The sequence below is a fragment of the Doryrhamphus excisus genome, linkage group LG22 (genome assembly GCF_037039965.1).
Source record: "Doryrhamphus excisus strain RoL-2023G ecotype Guam linkage group LG22, RoL_Dexc_Guam_v1.1, whole genome shotgun sequence".
NCBI classification, from domain to species: Eukaryota; Metazoa; Chordata; class Actinopteri; order Syngnathiformes; family Syngnathidae; genus Doryrhamphus; species Doryrhamphus excisus.
This window is the reverse complement of record NC_136378.1, coordinates 4,579,544-4,597,956: the sequence shown is the minus strand read 5'-3', so window position 1 is coordinate 4,597,956 and position 18,413 is coordinate 4,579,544. Positions and strand designations below refer to the sequence as shown.

The window sequence follows — 18,413 nt, the reverse complement described above, 5'->3', positions numbered from 1 at the left end:
TTTTGTGTATATTTCGTGTGTATTTTGTATGGTATTCTTTTGTGGATTTGATGTTATTCGACGCGGTGCCATGAAACTACTAAAAAAAAACAAACAAACGGATGAGGACGTCACTTTGCTGCCACCTTCAGGCCTTACGAAGAACTTCAACTACTTTTGGTGTCGGTGTGATGCTAAATATTGCTTCTGTGTCTTTTCATAATTAACATTAAAAAAGATGGCCACACTTAAATAAGGTTCATATCATCTCATAGTAAATACATAATTAACTAAATTAAAAAAAAACAATTACACAATAACTTTTCCAATTTATTCCACCTTAGCCTTAACGCTTCCATCTCAGTTTGGGACCAAAAAAAACTCACCAATAGATAAGAATGCAATAAACAGTACATAAGTATATGAAGTAAACAAGTTCTTCCAATTGACCGCTGATCAGATCAATTATTTCTTGATTTAAAGTAATTAATTGGTGGAAATCCTGACGGTGTAATTAATATAATAGTAAATATTTGTGCCTTCACGGGATTGTGACAGTAAAAAGAGGACCGATTACAAAAGTTGGCAGGAATAATTAATTGTTTAAACAACAATACAGAGAATACTCGCAAGCTTATCTAAGGCGGTTGTGTCATGTATTAAAAGTGTCTTCTTTGAGTATATTCTGACATTAAATATGTTTTTGACTTATTTCAGCTTGTGTACTTTTAATGTGGTGTCTCCTTGTTGGTGTAAATATTATGACCTCCATCTGGCTTGGTATTCTTTTGTGGATTTAATGTTATTCGAAGCGGTGCCTTGAAACGACTAAAAAAACAAACAACACTCTGATGATAGCTCCATCATAAATATAGCTAAATGCCACAATGTCCAATTTTTGATGTATTTTTGACCGACTCACAGTCTGGAAAATACGGTAATCAGCAGCGGGTGAACCAAGCTAGCCCATATTGTGGCGGTTTCCATAACCTCTGCGATGGTTGTCTTTCCAGTCGTCCCATTGTCTGGCTTTGGTCAAAGATTCTTCATCATCCTTTTCAGCCTTTGTCTCCTTTTCTTCTTCTTCCCTCTCCTTTGCGTCACTGTCCTCTTCCACGGGCACCCTCCTGGGAACGCCCTGATCCGGTAGAGCTCCGTGTTTCCTGTGCTGCTCGTACCAGTCATCCACAGTCATGGTGGGCAGGCTGGGATAACCTGAGCCAAACACCCGAGCCTGTCAATCACACCCACAAACACACAGACATTCAAAACATTGCTTGTTGATATTTCGGCTAGTCCAAAACACAAATACATAGATACTGGAATAAAACGGATATGATAAAAGTACGGGAATTTTCACTGCTGACATCTTGTGGACAATTAACCTGCTCTAAACTCTTTTTGTGAAAAGAATATGGCTTCTGTGTATATTTTAGAGATACCTGTATATGAAGAGCTTGCAACCAAAAGGCGCTAAATCCAATTTTCACTAAGTTGCATGTTTTTCATGAGTTTAATAGACCTCTGTCATGTGTATCCAAATCACATATTTTGGTCTTGAAATCATTTTAAAAAATATGAAAAAAAGTGATATGAAATTTATGCTTTCAACCAAAAGGCGCTATTTCCATTTCAGATTTCAACCAAAAGGAGCTAAATCCCTTTCTTTATTCTTTATTCTGATTGGCCCAAGTTTCCCATCTATTGATAATCTGACCAATCAGAGAGAAGAATACAATTGGCACTGCACATACAGAAAGCCAGTATCAGTGCGCATCCTGTTTTGTTTGTGTACATTAAGTACACGTATGATAGTTACAGTATGTTATGCAATTCAGGAGAACACAAATTGTGTTTTTACAGTATTCTGTAACATGGAAGTTTTTTTTACGCCATAAAAGGCATGTCTCTACCTTGACACCTCCAACTTTCATGAGAAACATTATTTTACTTGTACTAAAAAACATACAATGTAAAGAGTTTGTAATGAGATGATTTTTGTCACTGTCACCTTCATGGTGCAGTCAAATATGAGCACTGCTTTTAATTAATTTTTTATTAATTATTAATTTTTTTATTACCATAGCACATTAAAGCGCCTTACATTCTTTTACAACAATGCCATTGAAGAAGTTAAAGGTGACTTCAAATTTATTTCAGCCAAAAGGCGCTAAATCCATCGTTTCAGCCAAAAGGCGCTAAATCCGAAAAAAAAAAAAATTAAAAAAAATATATAAAATACATGGTGTGTGCAGGATTTTTATAGCATGCATTTTTATGACCTATATTGATAGCTCTTTCATTTGCAATATAGACTTGATGACCAAATAGATTGATATGCACGTAGTTAAAAATCATTGATTTTCTCGAAATCAGTCAAAATGGATTTAGCGCCTTTTGGTTGCAAGCTCTTCATATGTTACAGATACTGTATCGGCGCACTCTCATCTAAAGCAGAGTAAACAAACCTTCTAGAGGCAGCTCGCCGACTTTGTTCAGTATATTTTTCATCAAAATAGTAGTCATACCAAAACATTGTGTTGCTGCTGGATGTTCAATATTCGAGTGATACTGTATTTTTCTTTTCCAAAAGACAAAAGGTTTAAGACAACAAGGATTGAAGTACACAGAGAAAAAGCCACATATGGACTACCTCCTTGCGTTCGTTTCACTGTGTCTTTGCCGATGTCACTTACGAAGACACCCGCTTTTCAAAGCCGGCTATTAGAGGTTTCCCACCACATACTTTAAATGTAATTTTCACGACTTTACCGAACAACGTGAGGTAATGTCATATCAATGTAGCATTACTGACGCTTAGTGACCAGAATATACATATAACTTGTATTTCAAGTGAGCGGGTACTCAGACATGTGAGCTACGGAAGTTATCCTGCAGTGTGTCGTCTCACTCGCACACTCACACATAAGTCTCACCTGCATAGCATCCTTGGTGAGGATGAAAGTCTTCATGGGGGGTCTGCTTGGTCCAGCAGGCTGTGGTGCACCAAGCTGACCATCCATGTTCTTCAGTATTTCCATCTCCTGGTCTATGCTCTGGATTTCATCCAGACATGTAAACACCCACTTGCGAACGTTCAGCAAGTAAAAATCTCGGCAGGTTTCCTCGTCGGCCTGACCGTCTTCCACAGCTTTCTGCATGTCTGAGAGTCTGGCCTCCAGCTCTTTCTTCTCACTATATCGCTGAATTTTAACTTGTCTTTGTGCGGCCATGGCTGCCAGGCTTGATGTTGTGGGCATTGGCTGGGAACAAAATGAAAATATGATATGTTAATTCCTACAACAAGGTTGTACCCAGTCTTTTGGCCAAAAGTCTGCTGGGGTAGGCTCCGACATACCCCCACCACCCCAGTAAAGCGGGGTGCCGCTTGGGGTTAGCTCTTGTTTGTTGTTTTAATCTTAACTATGACAGAAAATGCCTAAAAAAGAACTTGAGGAGTTGTTTACCTTTGCAAATAAGTAGATAATAAGCTGGATATTTATCCAATTTATTAAAAAACGATGGGGATAATTGTATATAATACTAATAATAATCATTAAAATGCATATTGTAAACTTACCTTGCAGGTGGAGGGGACATTTTGCTCTGTGCTTTCACTGACTGACTCCGGCAGACTAAATTGTGCTACGTTATATTCTTTACATCTCTTCAGAAAATCCATAAAGTAAACCCGGGCCGTTCGCACTATCTCTAATCGTTTATCTCGACCGGTCTGCTTCATGGTCAGAGCTCCTAAGAGTGCAGGACACAGCAGATATTTCAGGTCTGCGGTAGTAACCTCGTCCAGTTCTTCATTGGGACTAAACAGGTCCAGCTGAGCCGCCATTCTGGACGTTTCTTCTAACATTTTGATAGCACGTTTAACTCGCACCTGAACACTGTTACTAGCAAGAGGATCATTTGTGTTGTCTATCTCGGCAAATATCTTCCACCCGCGGTCAAATAAGTCCGATAATTTAGGAGGGTCTGCGTCTGAATTCGGGTCCTGTGGACCACTGTTGCGACTCTCACATTCCGCCATATTGGTTCCACTTCCGGGGTATGTCTTCTTCGTTTTCTTTTAATTTCCGTCGGCAGCCTAGACGTCTTCATAAGCCATTGGCGCGCATGCGTACAAGGCAATCAAGTGAAGACATTTTAAAGCAACTTTAGCTCATCCCAGCTTAGAGGTGTCTTTATTTATTCTTTATTTTGTCTTTATTGTCTTTATTTTTCATGTTCCTTCACATTTCTCAACCAATCTAAAGTCAAAATGTTCACTTCATTTATGAATTCAGAATTGCACATTTACTGTAGCAATTTTCCCATTGAAATGAAACTTGGCACCCCCTACCGGTGGCTAATCAACTTACATTTTCATTACTGAAATATTCGTCTTCCATGGCCCAGGTGTATATTCATTCATTCATTCATTTTCTACCGCTTTTTCCTTCCTGGAGCCTATCCCAGCTGTCTTTGGGCGAGAGGCAAGGTACACCCTGGACTGGTGGCCAGCCAATCACAGGGCACATACGTATAGACAAACAACCATTCACACTCACATTCATACCTATGGACAATTTGGAGTCGCTAATTAACCTAGCATGTTTTTGGAATGTGGGACGAAACCGGAGTACCCGGAGAAAACCCACGCATGCACGGGGAGAACATGCAAACTCCACACAGAGATGGCCGAGGGTGGAATTGAACCCTGGTCTCCTAGCTGTGAGGTCTGCGCGCTAACCACTAGACCGGCGTGCCGCCCCCAGGTGTATATACATAAGTGAATATTTCAAATATTGGGCAGTATATTAGAGAAATGTTCCAAAGTTCCTATACATCCATCTTCTATACAGTCTATCCTCACTAGAGTTGCGGGTATGCTGGAGCCTATCCCAGCTATCTTTGGGCGAGAGGCGGATACACCCTGGACTGGTCGCCAGCCAATGGCAGTCCAAAGTTCCTAATGGGGGGGGTTATATTCTTGACCATAAGTGCATGTTTATGTTGCTCTGTAGTCCCATCACTTATAGTCAGTACTCGTGGGTCATCTGAAATATTAACAGAAATATTCTGTATATTTTGTATTTTTCATTCTTTTTTTAATAGATTTGTCTGCACCTACTATACCAAAACAAATTCCTAGTATGTGTTTGATCATACCTGGCAATAAACCTTTTCTGATTCTGATTCGGAAATGCATTTGGATTGATTTTGTGCATTACACAGCTAAAGTCATCACACAGCAACTTAACACACAGTTTATTAGGAATTCAATGCTTGTCTTTATTTTAAAGAGCTTGCATTATTTATTTCTGTCACAAAGAAAGAAATAAAGCACTAATATATAATAATACTTGTTTCACAGTGATTTTGCTTGAAGCAGCATTAAAGTGTGATGTATTTTGTAAAAAGCAGACTGGGTGAGTGTAATTCAGGGTTCAGACTTGGAAAGACACTGCAGTCCTGGCAACCTCCAGCGCCGACAACCGTTATGGATCCTCAGGTCCAGCCAGTCTTGTTGAGAAGCACCCAGAGCCAAACTAGAAGCAGATGAAGGGTTGGTTCACGACATGACAGTAACATGCAAACATTTTGGAATGTACAGTCATTAAAATAAATGATTAGACTAGACTTGTTTCATCAGTTTTCATACTTTAAAGTGTGAAAATGTTACCTCGGTGCAAGGTAGGGCTCTCCGGGAATGAATGGGTCTACTGAAGGGATGTCAGTGGTCACAACTGAAGGATTGGACTGAGTCATATCTTCGCCTGCCATACCCCTCAGATTGGAAATGCTGCTGCCCACTGCAGCATTCAAACTGTCTCTGCTGCGCTTAGTGGCACCTGGAGGATAATAATCAATACATGCACGAGACCTTGTAGCAAAGATTGGCCTGCATTATTGTAATACTACTGACAGATGAAAATATTCAACACATGACTTCATGAAAGTACAGTGGAACTCGTTTTTTGTTTTTTTTTTAATGAAACCCATGAAAATTCTTGTCAAAATCCCGACATTATTGTATGGCCAAACAAAGTATCCATGCATTGTGCATGAGGTGTTCGAGCCCCCTGTATATGTTTTTGACTATTTAAATTAAAAACACGTTCATGACCTGCCATGTCCAGTTCCAAATCAAAAACCACTGTTGGAACAAAAAAGGGCATTAAGGCTTGTCTTTGGGACAATTGGGAAAATTGGGAAAAAGACCTTTGGGAAAATACTCTGGTCTGAAGAGACAAAAGTTGAACTCTGTGGAAGGTGTGCGTTCCATTACATCTGGCGTAAAAATAACGCCACATTTCAGAAAAAGAACATCATACTAACAGTAAAAGATGGTGGTGGTAGTGTGATGGTTTAGGGCCGTTTTGCTGCTTCAGGACCTGCATGACTTGCTATATATGTTCGGGTTTTTGCTGGACCTTTTGGAACAGATTAAAAAAAACAAAAGCCGAGGTTCCACCGTATTTCGGATTACCCATTGATTGCCAGATTGCGAGACTCACAGCAGCGTGTGAAAGGCTCCCAAGCTGTGCTGTGAAGATACGGTTTCACGTGGGGCTGCTGAAGCAGGCACAAGACTGCAGAGTCCACCTGCTGAAAGACTCTGCAGACAAAAAAAAAAATACTAATCTGCCCATCAGATCTACAATGACATAATGACCTGCTAACACTTCAGAAATGGCTAATAAAAGTGAGCAAACTACTTCCTGTTTGACTGACACAAACTGGCGCTTTCAGTCGGTTTCCTTGCTAAAATATTCCGAGGCCCGATACCTGAGGCCGAGTAATGGCTGAAGGCGTTCCTCTGGCAGACCGTATGCGTTCGAGCAAATCAATTCTCTGATGGAGTCAAAGTCCTGCTTGAGTTGGAGCGCTCCCTGAACACTGAGAAGAAGCAGAGAACATGTCAACTCACAACTGACTCGCCCGTTTTCTGGCGAGTTTTCTTTCTGAGTGTAACTGGAGCGTAGTACGTACCTGAATTTGATCTTGTGCTTGAGGATGTGTTCCATCCATGCCTCCATGAAGGCAGTCGTGCTTACACTGAGAGCTTGGATGCAGGCATCATCAGACAACGATGTCACCCCCTCCAAAACCTGACCGATGATGTTCTGAGCCGCTAGAGACGCATATTCACTGGGACTGCTGGGAAAGCCTGAATTCATGAAACAGAATATCTATAGCATGGATATGTATATAGCATACACTGGTTACTAGGTGTCAGTTATTGTCATCTTTTGAGAGACACACAACCACCAGACTTTATCGCAGAAACAACAGGGTTTTATTGCGGGTTTGAATTATTTCACAAGAAGTCACAATCATCCCTAACACAGGCTATTGTCGCCAGTTGTTATTGTTGTAGTCATGTCTACCAGATTGCGTAATACGAGTCTAAAAGCGCTACAATGTTATATTGATGATATTAAATTATATTACCTAAAACACTGACATGACAGAGTGGTAAAAAAAAAAGTTCCCCTATTCCGTGTAGAAGCCTTTTGTACCTTTTGGCTTACAATAATAATAATAATAATAATAATAATAATAATAATGGATTCAATTTTTATCGCCCTCACAGCTAGGAGACCAGGGTTCAATTCCACCCTCGGCCATCTCTGTGTGAAGTTTGCATGTTCTCCCCGTGCATGCGTGGGTTTTCTCCGGGTACTCCGGTTTCCTCCCACATTCCAAAAACATGCTAGGTTAATTAGCGACTCCAAATTGTCCATAGGTATGAATGTGAGTGTGAATGGTTGTTTGTCTATATGTGCCCTGTGATTGGCTGGCCACCAGTCCAGGGTGTACCCCGCCCCTCGCCCAAAGACAGCTGGGATAGGCTCCAGCACCCCCGCGACCCTCGTGAGGAAAAAGCGGTAGAAAATGAATGAATGAATTTTTATAGCACTCATCAAGGACACGACGACAGTAGTGACTGCCGACCTTCCCATTTCTGGACGGCCTGCTCTACCTCCTGAGCCACATTCTTCCCCCCCCCAATCCGTTCAAAACCCTTAAGTTTAAAATGAATAAATTGGAGGCCGACTAGTTAACTCGCTAGCATGCATGTTTAAAACGGCGGCTGTCTCATAGTGTATTACAGTTGTGCAATGTGATGTAAACAAATAATAATAGGAATGTAAATGTGACTATAGGGAGTTATTCCATACCTAGAGGGCACTAACAGTGTTAAAAACTGTATTTAGAAGGTCGCAGACATGTTTTCTATTCTCTAAATACAAAAATATTCCATTCATGAATATCAGAAATCCTACTTCATGGAAATTAAGTTATCAAAGTTGGGTACGGAATAACTGTATATAACTTAATAACTTTATAACTGTACTCCCTTTTTATTTCCATGCCCTTGCCCTCAACATGGACATCTTTGAGATCAAAAGAAAAGTAGTAGTAGTTGCATGATGAGAGTACCTGGCCTGTGGTTGAGTCTCCAGTGTCCAGCAGGGGGCATGGTTTGCTCAAAGGCATCAGCAGATATCCTTTTGCAGTCATTGGAAAAGGTCTCCAGCACCAGAGAAGAAAGGGTCTGATGATAGTAGATGGTGATGGAAACACAAAGTAGTCATTAAGGATGAAGTAGGGCCTTCCTCGCCTTTGTTTACATTCTTGATTCCACTTGCAAGCACTTCTTGCCTGACTGGGTTGTATGTGTAGACTACGGTATTCTTGAAGGTCGGTTATAAAAGGCTGAATTTGAATAAAAATCAACTACAGTAAAGTCTCGTTATATCGATATCGGTTATATCGAAGTACTGCTTATTACGATACTATTTTCATTTCCCGGCAAATTTCTAGTCTTTTATGATATAATTAGCTCCGTTAGTACGATACACGGTTATTATGATAATCCGGTTACTACGATGCCCTTTTCATCTCCCGCCAGCCAATTTGGTCTGCTTATATCGATACAAAAGCAGCTTAAATCAATCTTTGCTTAAGGATTTCAATACCAAAAAAGAACACGGCGAACGGCCGCTTCCAGTCAACTTTATTTTTCACACTTCCACCACCAGAGCGCAGCACACACACCGATTCCCGCACTTCCTGGTTCACAGGTCATGCTCAACCCGCCCCACATAGCTGGCCAAACACATGCCTGCAACAGAAGAACCAACTGACATAGCATACACACCTATTCCTACGAAGACACAAGCGTACAAATACATGTATTTAATTGTGTTGTATTCAGATATCTTTTTATCGCTTGCAATAATCACTGTTTTTCATATGTACATGCTGGCGTTCGTGGCATGTGTTTGGCCAGCTATGTGGGGCGGGTTGAGCATGACCTGTGAACCAGGAAGTGCGGGAATCGGTGTGTGTGCTGTGCTCTGGTGGTGGAAGTGTGAAAAATAAAGTTGACTGGAAGCAGCCGTTCGCCGTGTTCTTTTTTGGTATTGAAATCCTTCAGCAAAGATTGATTTAAGCTGCTCGACATTGTTCTATGTTATAGAACAATGTCGAGTGCATTATTGCCCACTTTTAATGCAGTTCGGCGCAGGATCGGATATATCGACAGTCCGGTTATATCGATATTTTTTCCGACTCCGGAGAATATCGATATAATGAGACTTTACTGTATTTATATAAACAGCAAAGACATTCTATGTAAAATGTATGCTATGCAGCAGTTGGGTGCAAGATTTATAGGCCTATCAGGCTCCTCTGAATCAAATTTTAAGACACCCCTAGTATGAAAGTATGAAAATGTCATTTTTACTATCCTCCCCCAAAGTGTAAGACAAAATGGAGCTCCTAACTTCGCTTCCACTTCCACGCACAAGTGTGTTGCCTTGCAAACTAGAGATGATGAAGTCACCTGCAGTTGAGATACAGCCACGTCTAGCTTTGTGCGCTGCTGCGTGAATAGCAGCTGGTTGTGAACGTGAAGAGCGGAAAGACCGTCCGAGTCGATCTTCAAGCATGTGGTCTGCTGCACCATCGTGTCCAGTGACTCTCTCAGCACCTGCAACCGATAAATAACATTTGTATTACATGGTTGTTCATTCACAGAGCAATCAGGGGTTGACCCTAGTTAATTTTTAACCTGATGCTTTTTATTTTTATCTAATTTCGTGACATGCAAGTTGAACAGAAATAAAATCCACAACGGATTGACATGATTATCACACCAAAACTAGTAGCAATACAAAAAAAATGTGCTTGAGTTGTAGTGTTGACTGCTGAAAGAAAATGGATGGCTAGACAGATACAAGTATTGTGATTAACATCTTACATTCAGGTCTCCTTGTGTAATGAGTAGGAACTTGTTAAGGCTCCATGAGGAGAGGAACTGGTAGGCCTTTGACATGAGCCACACTGTGGCTAGCTGGACTGTGGCTAACATCAAGTTAATGGTCCATCTGCAGAGCGCGTTCCATGATTGCAAGAGGTTCAAGGAACCTGAACAATGAGTGGAACAGTGAGTTAGAGCATTTCAAAATGTTTCCCCCCCACATCAGAAAGTATGTAGGATAAAGTATTAAGATTAGTACCAGTACTGAGTTTGAGTAGCTATGAAATATTTGTAACCAACAGGTGATGGAAAATGATTTAATGATGATTCCTGGCTGCACATGGGTAGTACATGGATCTGAGATATTCATTTTTCTATTCCTGATGTGAATCAAAACATAAGCACCGTAAATTCTTTTGTGTAAGCCACACCCACTACATATAGAAGAATAAAAGGATTTGTACATGCAGTATTAAGCTGCAAATATCCACCTCATAAAACCTCATAAAAAGGACCAGGTAGCTCTTTGACAGGAGCCAATCACAACAAGCTTGTCACCCATTGGAAATTGCAAGTCATTACTCAGTATTACAGTTGAGTCATCTACAAAAAAAAAGCGAAACTCATCACACAGCAACTTAACACCCAAAAGATATATCTAATAAATATACAAATAAGTATTAATACGAGTGTAAAATATAACCCCCACCCAACTATTTTTACTATTTTCTCACAATGCGTTTCATTGGATGACACAATGCTGCCTCTGAAAAGCCCAGAGGGAGGCTGACGTCATTGCATCCCCCCCCCCACACACACAATTTATACTCATATTGATACTAGCGGCTTACACACTGGAAATTACGGTAATAGTAACAAATATTTGAGTGTTTACTTGCAGCACCGCAGTAGGACACACAGGACAGTAGAGGTGGAGGAAGCTGCAGCAGGTTTTCCGCAGTCAGTGACATCATCACACCATCGTTGCGATTGAACGATGGTGTCAAAAACCGGCCACGCTGATTGACATGTGTTTGACACTTGTCATTCAAAGCCGCTCCTAAACTTCTGCACACCGCTGTAAAAATAGACACATTTCAAACAATAAGATTAATCAATGCCAAACATGGAAGTTTGCACCCCAAGCCAAACAAGGAAAACCCACAAGAATTAGTGCACAACCTTTTTTTTTTTATAGACACTAACCGTAGTCCCACTGAGCATGTGCTGTGCTGACTAACATATTTAGACTGAACTCCTCCAGCATGGCTCTGCCCTCCTTTGGAAGTAAATCTGCAATGAAAAGATTTTTACATTGTAAAAATCTTGTGGCACACCACTAACCAAAAATGTTACAAAATGTCACTACGACCTCACACGTGCATCAATAAGTCTATGGGAGGAACAAGGTAGGTGTTGCCACACGGACCAATATTACATTGCTCTGCCAGTCTTTACACCACAGACACTCCACAGTAGCCACGTTTTTACATGACCACTTTTTCTCTTTCCGAATGACCTTTCGGAAAACAATGGTATCCATAGAAAGGAATATTCCAATCTCTTGTCTACATGCGCTGTGAAAATCAACCAGAATAGTCAATAGGGCATGCCCAGTAAAACGTAAACATCAACATCACGTGATACCGACTTCCCCGAGTTTTTCTTTCACTTGTTGGAATAACTCCGTATTGCCAGTTTTTCGTCTGTCCAGTCTTGAAATTTAGTTTGAATCAAAAACAAACTTTGCTTAGTCCAGTGCCGATTGCTGGCCTCCATTTTTAAAAGTGAAGAACGTCTGGATCTGCGTGTTACGTCATATCTAAGCATGCGCTGAAAGAACGCACCCGGGATAAATTTAAACAGGAAAAGATCAAACTCAATCTTGATAATATTTTATAATTAAACTCAGGACATGTTTTATATAGATATATTTTCTTTTTTTAATAAAACTGCACTTGTGAATAAAGTATAGAAGGGTTTAGATTCTGTTTCACAGATGGCGCTAATGCACACGAAAGCTGCTTGCCAACCGCCAATAAACAACAGAAGAAGAAAAACACCACGAAGAAGATACCTCAATCGGATTGGTTAAAGGAATATTCCATCTCTTTCCGTTTGAGCAAATAAACCAAATGCAATTGGAATATTTGCGTCCATGTATACTATTGACATAATGGCTATTGACATAATATTTGCAAATGATGATTAATAAATGTTAATTATAAAAAGTGATATTGGATAATTCCTCACGGCACACCTGACGGTTTCTCAGGGTACACTAGTGTGCCGCGGCACAGTGGTTGAAAATCACTGTCCTAATGTAATACGTAGCAGGGAAAAACAGCAAATCTCTCCTTTATTGTGGACATGCTGAAATATCATAAGTAATACAAATTCCTAGTGTGGTAACACAAAGTGGATTCTGAATATCAACACGTCTTCTTACCTGTCTTAGAGGCCTGGCTGATCATCTGCAGGACTTGAAAACACCTGTGGTTGTCGTGGAGGTTGATGCTACCTACGCGTCTTCCCTCTAGTGGTACGTGCATCTGCAGCCGCAGTGCTTTGCTGCAGCGAGCCCACAGAAGGGTGTGGTAGTGCCCCAGCAGATCATCCAAAGCCAACGACTGATCCAAGTCCAACCACTGAACGGAGCGAAGCTGCCGAGCACGTTCATGCTCGGCGGTTTGTTTGGGGCCTGGTTGTCCATCACCGGAGCTGAGGGACACACAGACAAGATGTTAGGAAGATGTGGTTATGTGTTGAGCATACGCTGCACACACATAATGATTACATAACTTCAGCAGCAATTTACCTGTGATGGCCTGCCAGTGTGGCGTCTATCTCCAGTTCGACAACTTCTTGCTCATTTCCCTCTATACTACAATCCTTGGTCTTTTGGTTTAACGTTTCAAGCTTTTGGTCAGCTTTTCGAGTTGTATCATCACAGTGCAACGTTTGTATCGTTGCCTCTGCTAGTGATGGATCCGATACCAGTGGAAGCAGCAGATCATTGGAGGAAGCGAGCATGTAAAAAAGAAGCTCTACTTTGGACCGGTCTTGCTGGCAAAGTCGGAAGAGAGGGATGGTCGACAAATGGCTGAAGGACATAGGTGGAAAATGCTGAGAGTTTTTTTTACATTCTAGATGTGTCCGGACTGGACCAGTCTTGTGTAAACATGTTTGGCATTGGTTGGAGTGTTTTCCTTTTTCAAAGTGAACTTCAGGAGTGTAAAGATGGCACGTCTTAGGAGAGGAGCAAGAAATAAAGAAATTGTCCTGCAACTGCTTCCAAGTTGCCAGAGAAGGTAATCTGACCGGTAGATTGTTTTGTTTAGTATGTGATGGACACAAACACTGCTGGTAAGTCCAGCGATGGAGCTGATTAGCTGCCATGTTTGCGTGTTGGACCGCTAAAATACTCAGTAGGTCCTTGACTGAAACAGCAGTGGGGTGATGTCTTTGACTCATTGTCTGTTGTAATATGTGACTTCTCGGATCAGTGATGCTGTGTTGTAGTCTCTGCTCCTCCACTGCTTGGCTGTACAGGTCTGTACTATCCAGAATATCTGCCAGGACCTCCCTTGGTAGGTGGTCCATATCAGCGTGCGCCACAGCGGACAGAACAGCATGCACATAACGCTCCATTAAAACCAACGCCTGCAGTCGAAGCAAGTCAAGAGTCTGTCTGATGTCTCTCAGCAACTTGTTATGCCGGCCCAGAGCACGCCTCAGGTGCGGATCAGACTGGACTTTTGTAGACAGGCAAGACCAGTGGTTGAGATGAATCCGGAACTCCTGGCACAAGGAGCTAAGATGGACTCTGACTGAAGAGCACAGATGTGGAGTCTGAAGAAAAAAGTATAAGCGTCATTACATATCACTTCAGTTCATTCATTCATTCATTCATTTTCGACCGCTTTTTCCTCACGAGGGTCGCGGGGAGTGCTGGAGCCTATCCCAGCTGTCTTCAGGGCGAGAGGCGGGGTACAGCCTGGACTGGTGGCCAGCCAATCACAGGGCACATATAGACAAACAACCATTCACACTCACATTCATACCTATGGACAATTTGGAGTCGCTAATTAACCTAGCATGTTTTTGGAATGTGGGAGGAAACCGGAGTACCCGGAGAAAACCCACACATGCACGGGGAGAACATGCAAACTCCACACAGAGATGGCCGAGGGTGGGGAAAGACAAAATAAGAAGCCAAAAAGTTACCACTTCCACACAAAATAGGAGGAGAACTCATTCATTCATTCATTTTCTACCGCTTATCCTCACAAGGATGCTGGAGCCTATCCCAGCTGTCTTCGGGCGAGAGGCGGGGTACACCCTGGACTGGTGGCCAGCCAATCACAGGGCACATATAGACAAACAACCATTCACACTCACATTCATACCTATGGACAATTTGGAGTCTCTAATTAACCTAGCATGTTTTTGGAATGTGGGAGGAAACCGGAGTAACCGGAGAAAACCCACGCATGCACGGGGAGAACATTGATTGAAGAGGTGTTGAGGGAGGAGTTGCCCATAATCTTACTTGCTACTCTGACCAGGTTGAGAATCTGGGTTTTTGATTTGACGTTTAGATTCCCAAACCAGCTGGTGATCCCGTATCGTAAAAAATACACTCTTATTGTTGCTCTGTAGAAAATTTGCATGACGTCCATATTGTCAGTGTGATGTTTAGCAGCTTGGACATACCTGGTCAGATGTCCAGTGTGACTTCCAGAAGCGATCTTCGAGTAGCTGGCTCACTTTGGATATGTACGCAGCAGTGAGATGAGCCCTCCTGGTGTATTCGTGGATGAAGAGCAGCAATGATCTCTGCTCCATGAGCCTCCACAGAGCGTGGTAGTGTTCGTTCAGGGAGGGTGAGGAGGGCACAAAGTAAAGCTTGCCCTCCGCTGGGAGGCCTTTGATGCAGACCTTGACAAAAGGAGAGGAAACAGAACTAAGACTCATGCAGACAGCTTGGAAGTAGTATCTAGTTGATTCAGCCATTTTTATGCTTAAAATTAGGCAAAAATCATGAAGCTCACCTTGTGAGGAGCGCCAACATGTTGCCACTGCATTGCCACACTCAGAAGGGCGTGTTGCAAACGTACAAGACGTGCAGAAGAGCGGGACACCAGGTTGTAGGCCTTGACTAAATTTCCTTCTTCTTCCTCCTCCTCGGAGTCATCTTGACTTTGGCCAGGAAACAGCCATCTCATACGCGGATTAAATGTGCTTCGGAGTAAACGAGAGATGGTCCTCTGTGACCATGAACCTGAGGGGTACACATTCAACAGGATGTGCTCAACGGACAAAGAGTTGGGGAGGAGCACAAGGGTGCATATTGAGGGACTCGTTGGTTATTGATCATATAATTTACGCATGCAGAATAGCTGACTCAAAATAACCCGGCTCATAGCTTTTATTACACTGTACCATGCGTGTTCTGCTCTTCTGTTGCTGTACAGGACGTGCACGCCTTCTGAAAGATCAATCAAAAATGACAGCTCAGTGAATTGTAAATGTGTCTTCTCACATTCATATCCCAATTTCATATCAGAGGTCATTTGACGAATCCAAAACACCCTGAGATGAGACTACTTTGGCTTTGTTACGAGCATTTTGAGGGCTGATTATGTAATAGGCAAAAACTTTAATTGTTAATTATTTAAAAATAGTAGAAATTTTTAAAATATTCACATTAGCAAGGCTGAAATTTTAGGGCATTTAAATTTTTTACCTGAAAAAACATTCATCAAATACCAAAATAGTTGTCAATTTATTTGATAATTGATTAAATCGCTGATTCAAAGTTGCAGTAATGACATTGTATTCCACAAATAAAACACTACCTTCTCCCCTTCTGAAGATCCAGACTCTCCTGAAAGAACCAAGAAAACAAAAGAGAGAAAAAGAATGTGAATCATTCATTCATTCATTTTCTACCGCTTATCCTCACGAGGGTCGCGGGGGTGCTGGAGCCTATCCCAGGTGTCTTCAGGCGAGAGGCAGGGTACACTCTGGACTGGTGGCCAGCCAATCACAGGGCACATATAGACAAACAACCATTCACACTCACATTCATACCTATGGACAATTTGGAGTCGCCAATTAACCTAGCATGTTTTTGGAATGTGGGAGGAAACCGGAGTACCCGGGGAAAACCCACGCATGCACGGGGAGAACATGCAAACTCCACACAGAGATGGCCGAGGGTGGAATTGAACCCTGGTCTCCTAGCTGTGAGGTCTGCGCGCTAACCACTCGACCGCCGTGCCGCCCAGAATGTGAATCATCACATACAAAAAAGAGAATAGAAGTCTATATTCAAATAGCTGATTTGATCCCAGCTTGAAATGTGTCATAAATATGGAGGGGTGAAAAAAGCGGTGATCTTTACACACATACAGTAACTACTCTTCCATTCAGTCAAATGTCACTTTCACGACCACTTCAGTGGTGTCTTATTGATGTCAATCCATATACTCATTATAATGAATAATGGCAGGCAGCACGCCGGTCTAGTGGTTAGCGTGCAGTTCAATTCCACCCTCGGCCATCTCTGTGTGGAGTTTGCATGTTCTCCCCGTGCATGCGTGGGTTTTCTCCGGGTACTCCGGTTTCCTCCCACATTCCAAAAACATGCTAGGTTAATTGGCGACTCCAAATTGTCCATAGGTATGAATGTGAGTGTGAATGGTTGTTTGTCTATATGTGCCCTGTGATTGGCTGGCGACCAGTCCAGGGTGTACACCGTCTCTCGCCCAAAGACAGCTGGGATAGGCTCCAGCACCCCCCGCGACCCTCGTGAGGAAGAAGCGGTAGAAAATGAATGAATGAATGAATAATGGCAACTTTCCTCGTGAAATGTTAAATGGGATTTTGGAGGAAACGTCTTGGGTGACATCCTGGGATATCGATATCCTGGAAGTGGAATGCTGGGATAGAAACAGGGACTTTGTTTTGGTCAAACACGATAATAATGGGGCTGCTTGACGGTCGAGTGGTTAGCGCGTAGACCTCACAGCTAGGAGACCAGGATTCAATTCCACCCTCAGTCATCTCTGTGTGGAGTTTTGATGTTCCCGTGCATGTGTGGGTTTTCTCCGGATACTCCAGTTTCTTCCCACATTCCAAAAAATATGCTAGCTTAATTAGCGACTCCAAAATGTCCATAGGTATGAATGTGAGTGTGAATGGTTGTTTGTCTATATGTGCCCTGTGATTGGCTGGCGACCAGTCCAGCACCCCTGCGACCCTCGGGAGGATAAGCGGTAGAAAATGAATGATAATAATGATCAGAAGGGTTTTATTTAGAAACCGCAAATTCCTTGATCCCCTCAAAATATCCCAACACAAAACTATTAGTGACTAATGTTTTTCCCCACATTTCTCACTCCCTGAGGTCATGTGACTTAGGAGTGGTCTTAGGAGTGAATGTTCAATTTGGTACTGAATCCTCAATGAGTTTCATATATGTATCAGCTATGGTTATAGAAGCGTTTCCATTAAACGTATTAAATGATATATTATCATCACATTCGTTTCGTAATATCACCTGTCGTTGTAGCAGCGTTTCCATCAGGATGTTTGACGAAGTCCACCTTGTTTCCATGATCCATTACAGTCCAGTCTGTGGTACAAAAACACAGTATGTCGATTTGAATTAAAATAGCTTTTGGCTTTAAATAAACAGCACAGTTGGGGTGTAAATTTGGTTACAAGCACAGTAGAAGTTACAATTTATGAATTCTAAACCGTAAGTTCAAATGTGGTCGTTTTAAAGCGTCAAACTCTTGACTCAAATCGTTGACACGTTACAGGCACTCACCAACATTTAAGCCACAAATGTCCTCGTTGTGTCCTCGTGCAACAAACGTCTTTTCTTCACATTAACTCGACATTTAAACTCGATATGTCGCTAACATGTCAAGCTTCTTTATCCGCCCGTCAGTCGTGCTGTGTTTTCTTTCCACTGCACAACATTTAAGAAATGTTTATCTTCTTAAGCTCCATGTTTAAAAATAGACCACAAGCTCGCGAGACTTACGATAGCAGCCAATCACACCGGATCTGATCGTCTTTGGTTGTCATGGAAAACAAGAAAGCTTCCGTAGTTTCTTCTTCGTCTAAAAATTCTTCTTCTGGGTGTTTTGCT

At 41.9% G+C, this 18,413-nt stretch overlaps 2 protein-coding genes across 2 annotated transcripts; both read right to left on the bottom strand.

Moving 5' to 3' along the window:
* Window positions 1–869: 869 nt before the first annotated feature.
* On the bottom strand, window positions 870–4,061 carry igbp1 (immunoglobulin (CD79A) binding protein 1). The gene is made up of 3 exons (XM_058063799.2): window positions 3,560–4,061; window positions 2,916–3,242; window positions 870–1,213 (listed from the first exon to the last, which is right to left on the bottom strand). Exons 1-3 carry the CDS (start codon window positions 4,019–4,021, stop codon window positions 941–943), a joined length of 1,062 nt encoding a protein of 353 aa, XP_057919782.2. The 5' UTR covers window positions 4,022–4,061; the 3' UTR covers window positions 870–940.
* Window positions 4,062–5,245: 1,184 nt separating this feature from the next.
* On the bottom strand, window positions 5,246–18,319 carry ccdc142 (coiled-coil domain containing 142). The gene is made up of 18 exons (XM_058063898.2): window positions 18,087–18,319; window positions 17,814–17,888; window positions 16,108–16,136; window positions 15,692–15,737; window positions 15,301–15,530; window positions 14,963–15,187; window positions 13,065–14,098; window positions 12,696–12,967; window positions 11,453–11,539; window positions 11,142–11,324; window positions 10,247–10,413; window positions 9,830–9,976; window positions 8,422–8,536; window positions 6,967–7,144; window positions 6,763–6,873; window positions 6,492–6,592; window positions 5,657–5,825; window positions 5,246–5,522 (listed from the first exon to the last, which is right to left on the bottom strand). Exons 2-18 carry the CDS (start codon window positions 17,875–17,877, stop codon window positions 5,414–5,416), a joined length of 3,267 nt encoding a protein of 1,088 aa, XP_057919881.2. The 5' UTR covers window positions 17,878–17,888; window positions 18,087–18,319; the 3' UTR covers window positions 5,246–5,413.
* Window positions 18,320–18,413: the final 94 nt, after the last annotated feature.

Excerpts from the sequence above, each read along its gene's own strand:
- igbp1 (XM_058063799.2), bottom strand. The coding sequence starts at position 4,021 with ATGGCGGAATGTGAGAGTCGCAACAGTGGTCCACAGGACCCGAATTCA. Across the intron at positions 3,243-3,559 it reads ATGTCCCCTCCACCTGCAAG|CCAATGCCCACAACATCAAG; the intron begins GTAAGTTTACAA and ends TTTTGTTCCCAG. Across the intron at positions 1,214-2,915 it reads TCACCAAGGATGCTATGCAG|GCTCGGGTGTTTGGCTCAGG; the intron begins GTGAGACTTATG and ends TGTGATTGACAG.
- ccdc142 (XM_058063898.2), bottom strand. The coding sequence starts at position 17,877 with ATGGATCATGGAAACAAGGTGGACTTCGTCAAACATCCTGATGGAAAC. Across the intron at positions 5,826-6,491 it reads GGAGCCTTTCACACGCTGCT|GTGCCACTAAGCGCAGCAGA; the intron begins GTGAGTCTCGCA and ends ATTATCCTCCAG. Across the intron at positions 5,523-5,656 it reads GAGCCCTACCTTGCACCGAG|TTTGGCTCTGGGTGCTTCTC; the intron begins GTAACATTTTCA and ends ATCTGCTTCTAG.